Source organism: Magallana gigas, chromosome 3 (genome assembly GCF_963853765.1).
Source record: "Magallana gigas chromosome 3, xbMagGiga1.1, whole genome shotgun sequence".
Lineage (NCBI taxonomy): Eukaryota > Metazoa > Mollusca > Bivalvia > Ostreida > Ostreidae > Magallana > Magallana gigas.
Genome location: NC_088855.1, coordinates 34,007,455 through 34,013,624, shown reverse-complemented (window position 1 = coordinate 34,013,624; position 6,170 = coordinate 34,007,455). Strand labels below are relative to the sequence as shown.

General features: G+C 34.0%; 1 protein-coding gene across 3 annotated transcripts; it reads right to left on the bottom strand.

Annotated features, from left to right (window-relative positions):
* Nucleotides 1-1,845: 1,845 nt before the first annotated feature.
* LOC105340558 (uncharacterized) lies at nucleotides 1,846-4,187 on the bottom strand. 3 transcript variants are annotated; one of them, XM_066079381.1, is made up of 5 exons: nucleotides 3,727-4,187; nucleotides 3,276-3,527; nucleotides 3,015-3,147; nucleotides 2,345-2,518; nucleotides 1,846-2,314 (listed from the first exon to the last, which is right to left on the bottom strand). In XM_066079381.1, exons 1-5 carry the CDS (start codon nucleotides 3,898-3,900, stop codon nucleotides 1,920-1,922), a joined length of 1,128 nt encoding a protein of 375 aa, XP_065935453.1. In that variant the 5' UTR covers nucleotides 3,901-4,187; the 3' UTR covers nucleotides 1,846-1,919. The 3 variants fall into 3 exon arrangements, with proteins under 3 accessions (XP_065935453.1, XP_065935454.1, XP_011444988.3); XM_066079382.1 differs by having other exon boundaries at nucleotides 1,849-2,284; nucleotides 3,727-4,178; XM_011446686.4 differs by having other exon boundaries at nucleotides 1,849-2,518; nucleotides 3,727-4,181.
* Nucleotides 4,188-6,170: the final 1,983 nt, after the last annotated feature.

The following is a 6,170-nucleotide window of genomic DNA, read 5'->3' as shown; positions in this document are numbered from 1 at the left end:
TTTAATTTCAAAGGTGAATCTTAATTACTTAATAAACCCCTTAAAATCACACTAAGATTTTAGCGATCAAACTTGCAATCCATTGGATATGAAATATGATTCTTATGCATGGACTACCTTAAAAAGTGTTTTAAGTTATATCAAAATATTTTTTCATTCTGCTGGCAAAGAAGAGTTTTATTTATATATGCTAATGGTACATTTTTATCTATTTTTCACATCAAATGTCATGCACTACATTGTAGCAGTAAATGACGTCAGACGTGACGCTTTCTTGCAATTCAGCAATCGAAACATCGCTCGGCCTTTTCCTTCAAGTCGAGAAAAGGCCGAGCGATGATCCGATTGGTAATTCAGTCAAATTAGCTAACTAATGTGGGTTTTTTCGTATCATTTTTTGAGTGGAAAACGCAAGGAGCAACTTTAAACAAGCACACTTTTTCAATAACAGTTGTTAGTGTTTGGTGGATAAATTTTTAATGTCATTGAGTAAAATGCATTATACTAAGCAGTTTTCTGGAAAAAGAGTAAAAATGGCGGAAAAGATTAACTTTATTTTGGTTAATCAAATCTAGAAATAAACAGGTAGTGAGAATAATTCTAGCACAGGTCCATGCACATGACAAATAAATCGTCTTTACTTCCTCTTAATGTTAAGAAAGTTCTACACTTGTGACGACCTCAAAACGTTCTTATGAATAAGGCACTTTATGAAGAAAGGATATAAAAATTCCTTGGCGGATCTCGATGTTAAAAATTATTCTAATAATAAAACAAGCATTCTGAGAGTATTGCATAAGCAATACACGTCCCCTACCGGTTTGTGGAAATTGTGAAAACAATGTACTGTTATGCAGAATATCGAACCCGAACGTTAAAAAATTGGAATATTTTCTAGAAAATATGTAAACCAGACGCTACAAAAGTGTAAACTTGATTGACATAGTTTGACATTTTGAAGCTGTTCAGCAAATTTCATATTATTCCTCAAACGCATAAAGATAAAAAGTGTGTAAAACTGAAGTGGGACAGACAGACGGACGGACAGACAGACGGACGGACGCAGAGGAAAGCTATAGTCCCCGCTGGTGAAAACCGGTAGGGGACTAATAATGTATTGATGACAAAAGTAGATTTATTATTTTTATCTCTTACAGATATACAGTTCGCACTTCTGTTTTGTTCCATCTGTTTTGATCAACTTTTAGCAAAATATGTCGAAATTCGTGGTCTTTTCACCCTTTTGCTGAAAGTCACTGAAATATTTCCAATTGTGCTGTTGAAAGAAAAGCTGGGCTTGCAATATTTACTATATTGTCTGTCTAAAACTGTTAGTTTTGGCGATAAATTGAAATTTTAAGATTTCACAAAGCGTAATTTTTGCTTAGTTCAAGCTTAGTTGTCATTTCATGGAATTTGCGCAAAATGAGCTGTAGTGCCTCTTTAATAATTCGCAAGTTCCTTGGCCTCTACAGGTTAAACGAAACCACATATTTGGTTACGCCTGCATTCTTGAAAACCGTGCAGTAAATAAAAAACATAGTAATGAAAAACATTTCTTTCTCTCTCTCTGAGATTTCTTGAAAATATTTGCTTTACTTGACGATATCCGAACGCACTTCTATTATTTTTGTTGATATAATGGACGATATATGTCTCGAAGCATTTCAGCCAAACTTGATAACTATAGTTACTATGTGTACCGATTTGTCACTTTCCAGGCATATTCTATATTTTCTGCCGTAGTAAATGAAAAAACAAAGCAGTATTTTAAAAAATAACAAATTATTGCAAATTTACTACTTTTAATTAGAAAAGACTGTAGAAAAGATTGCTCATTTGAAGATGTGATCAAAGTTCAGAGTATTTGATCATTTGAAGCTTTGATCAAAGTTCAGAGTGTTTTTATTATAGTATTACTAATTGCAGTCACAGACGAGTTTTACGGCATCAACATAGGCACTGTCTTGCCTGAGGAAACTGCAGAGGGCTGGTCCTAAAAGACATTGACCGGAACCTCCGGATCCGCTAGAGCTTGAATATTTGCAAGTACAGGAACAGAACAGAGGCTTACAGTTAGGCGAGTTGGCCCTGCAATATTGGTCGCACCATGTATCGTATCCCCTATTTCCTGCAAACACACCTGCAGCCGTACAAGAGAGGTACTGTCCAGCAGTGCAGGATGTGACAATACCCCCGGGGGATACCCTTGGAGTCGTGCGAGGAGCCTGGGTTACTGGAGCTTGTGTTACAGGTCGCCATGTCGCTGGGGCCTGAGTTGCAGGTTGCCATGTTGCTGGGGCCTGAGTTGCAGGTTGCCATGTTGCTGGGGCCTGAGTTGCAGGTTGCCATGTTGCTGGGGCTTGAGTAGTAGGTTGCATTGTTACCGGAGCTTTTGTTGCTGGCTGCGGATTCCCGTCACTCGGCGTGATTTTGATGTCGGCGCAATTCACGAATGTTTCCTGTGGACCACAACCTTTGCATCCAGGCTGTCCTGGAAATTTTCCCCAACTGTTGCCTTACGTTACAAAAGAAACATTTTTAGCCATTCACTTACTGTGGAATCATTAGATTTCGTGGTGGCTCAATTTTCGTGGTATTCGTGGGTACCTCTCATCCACGAATTTACATCCTCCATGAGTTAATAAATGATGGTAATTAAATCATATTTCTTTTGTAGGTTTATGAGAATGCACGAAAGTTCGTCCCCACGAACCTGTAAAATTTAAGGAATCCACGAAAATTGGCCCCCACGAAATTTAATGATTTCACAGTATATAAAATTCCTAATTTTAGCTGGGAAAGTCATTTTCAATATAGTGTACTTTTTAACGACAATTCTTTTCCCTTTTGTGTAATATACATGTACGTTTTGTTGGATTCAATGTTTGTTGTACAATTTAAAAAAAGAAAAAGATAAAACTATACAATATTATATAGGATTCGACAATAGTGTTTAGAATCATACACACAGCACTGATCTACATGTACCATAGATATATATATTGCACTACCTGTTTTGTACCACCATTGGAACACGCAATGATCGCAAACCATATCAGGGGGAAGCTGGACCTTCAAGTTCACCTTAGCTGCACCAGTTTCTTTAGACTCATAGTAATCTTTTGCAACGCCATTTTCTATCACCTATAGTTAAAACATCGAATAAAATTTTAAACTAGTACAATCCTGCACATCCTTTCCAAATGTTATCTTTCTAGTAATTCGATATCATTGTACATTGTTTTGATATTCATACATCATTAGTAACGTACCTTTAATTGGTTTTGATCCAAGCATTCTTGGGTCACCTCTTTGGTCTCGTCAACTTGTTTACACACTCTGAAGATGAATTTTCCGAGATGTGCAGCAGTCAGTTGTACCATTACATCAATTTGCTGTCCCTGGCTGTAGGTCTCTGTTATAAATCCAGTTGCAAAGGGACCGCCTACCTCATGGCGTTTGAAACTAGAGTCGTATGCGTCCCCACATACCCCACATTTCCCTCCGTTTCTATTCCATTGTACCTGTAATATTTTTTTCAATAAGTAATTTTAAAATTCGACCGAGCAAATGACAATAACATATTTAACTTTTTATAAAATTATTAATTATTAAAAACCAATTAAATAAATTGACTGAAATGTTGTAAAAACGTTCCTTATTCAACTAATTGCCCAAAACCGAAATACTAGTTCATCAGTGAAATTGAACAAATTTTCTTACTTGCGTTCCACCGCAAAAGTTGCCCATATCATCGAAATTTGACGCGAATTGGTTTTGATCATAACACCTCCACAGAGAGCCTCTTTGGCATGGCTTCATCAAGCGCCCATGAGCATCGGTATCCCCAATCAGGGTCATAACAACAAAGCAGAGAATTAAACGAAGACTCGCCATCTATCCCTCTGGATTTATAAAAACTACTGGTGTCGGTACGAGACATTTGCCTTATATTAAACCACGGTCCACCCACAAAGATGAAATACAATACAGTCTTATTTTCTTTTCTTTGTAAAACAGTCGCACGCAATCAAGGTAAGGCATCATTGAGCATTTTAGGCCGACCAAAGGCCAAGAGTGCAAAAAATAAGGAAAATGTACGGCTTCATGCTGAGAGAGAAATCGAATGATAACTCGGGGTCTCCAGCGAAATTTTATTGTGACCTCCACCTACGTGAGGGAAACCGAACACTAAGCATATTAAACCCGCACGCAAAAACAATCTTACAACTCCAGCTTTGTATTGTGATTTACTGTTTAAAACGTGATTTGGTTTCAGATAGAGTTAAAGAAAGGAATATTGTTATAAACTGAAAACATTTCAAAATCGGTTGCTATCACGGACTTTTATATACAAGAATTCTTTTACAGTAACTTAAAACGTGTTAAGGCAACATAAGACGCCAACTCAATTAAACAAGTTTTATTTTAGTTCGTTTACTTTGAATTAGGAAAAACATCAATGATATTTTTTTTCACATTTCATTTGTTAAAAAAGTAAGGAATTGCGTGTAATCGCAACCAAATATTAAATGAAATACATGTATCATTTTAATTATTTAGATTACCAGAAGTATATTTCGATGTTTTGTGCCTAGCATTCTCTGTCTATCTATGTTGTGGTCAACTTGTTGTTAAAAGTCAACATGTAGTTAAAAACCTTTTTTTTTTCATTCTAAAAATACGAAAAAAAAAATTAAACTCTCTAAACAAAAAAGACCAAGCTTTTAGAAAACACAAAAAATTAAAACCCTAATAGTTTATAATTCAATTGCTTTTCACAGATATTAAGTATTTCATAAGTAAAGGCAACATTAACAAAACCGTTTTTATACTTTTTCGACCTTTATTTCAACTCAATGTTTTGCTGGCCCTTTAAGAAAACTCCATAAAAATTTTACACTATGATTGAGATTTTTTTAATTGTGAAAATAATACAAATTGCTTAACTCTTTAACAAATGAAATACAGTTTATGAATGGTAGTGACATTAAATAGATACAAAGCATTAAGTTTTCATTCACAATTTTTATAGATTTTCTAGTTCGAATTTCCTCTATCAGTTTTCAAATTACTACCCATTTTTGATTCAATATAACAAAAAACTAAAGATGATAATGCTAAAACATTTATAGCATTAAACTAAGTAAATTGACCTTTCTCTGCTAGCATAAAATTTATATGAGGTCAATGATCATAATTTTGAGATATGGTATCTGTTATCATTTTTAAGCATTTTTTAATATTTTTGTAGTGTGCGCCATACAATTATCTAACGAAAAATATTTCAGTGGAAAACAAAATCTGAAATTTATTCCGAATTTCCTCTGTTTTGCTAAAAAGTCAAACTTTGTCAGAGCCTAATTCCACAATTTAGTAAAAATATCGATTGTTATGTCAATAATAATTCATTTCATGAATACGTTTTGTATTTAAAACAAATTTTACTCATAAAATTGAACTTTTAAACAATCCGGATTTGAAAACTCAAACCCTGAGTAAACAACGTCCTTAAAATATGATTTATAAAAAACAAAAAGTATGTCCAAATACCAAACAACTTTGATAATGCCATGATAAACTATCTAAAAGATATGAATCGAGAGGCGATATTGTGGAAGAAAAACAAACAAAAGAGCAAATTTGAGAGGCTTACAAGATAAAAGATGAAGCTTTTTATTTAAAAAGTTGTCATTAAATGATTTCTTTAAAATTACTACCTTGAAAAATCCTTCTACGTCGGAAAATTACGATTTTGATTGAAATGAAGTATTTAAAATTCCAGTGGCCGATGAATGTCCTGAAAGAATTAAAGGTTCATAGATAGTTTGAAAAGTTTGGACTGGACATGATTAAATGTGCTTAAATAGTTATGGGTCTGTCCTAAAACCAATCTGTTTATTTACTAAGCACACCGTATGTCAGTTGGACGTATATTTATGCAATCTCAAATATTGGATGTTTTAAAATGAATATAAATAAAATCTTATAGACATTTAACAACCTTTAGACCCAATTACAATTGTTGTGTAGATGATCATCTTAATTTTCAAGAAAAATGTAGGCAGGCGGGTTTATGATTATTTTTGCATTAATTTGGCAGAGTTATTAACTAATTACAAGTTACCAAAAAATTGTAATATCAACACGAAAAGTAATAAACATTG

Coding starts and splice junctions, on each gene's coding strand:
- LOC105340558 (XM_011446686.4), bottom strand. CDS start 3,900: ATGGCGAGTCTTCGTTTAATTCTCTGCTTTGTTGTTATGACCCTGATT. Junction 3,528..3,726: donor ACTTTTGCGGTGGAACGCAA/GTAAGAAAATTT, acceptor AAAATATTACAG/GTACAATGGAATAGAAACGG. Junction 2,519..3,014: donor CCAATGGTGGTACAAAACAG/GTAGTGCAATAT, acceptor TTGTAACGTAAG/GCAACAGTTGGGGAAAATTT.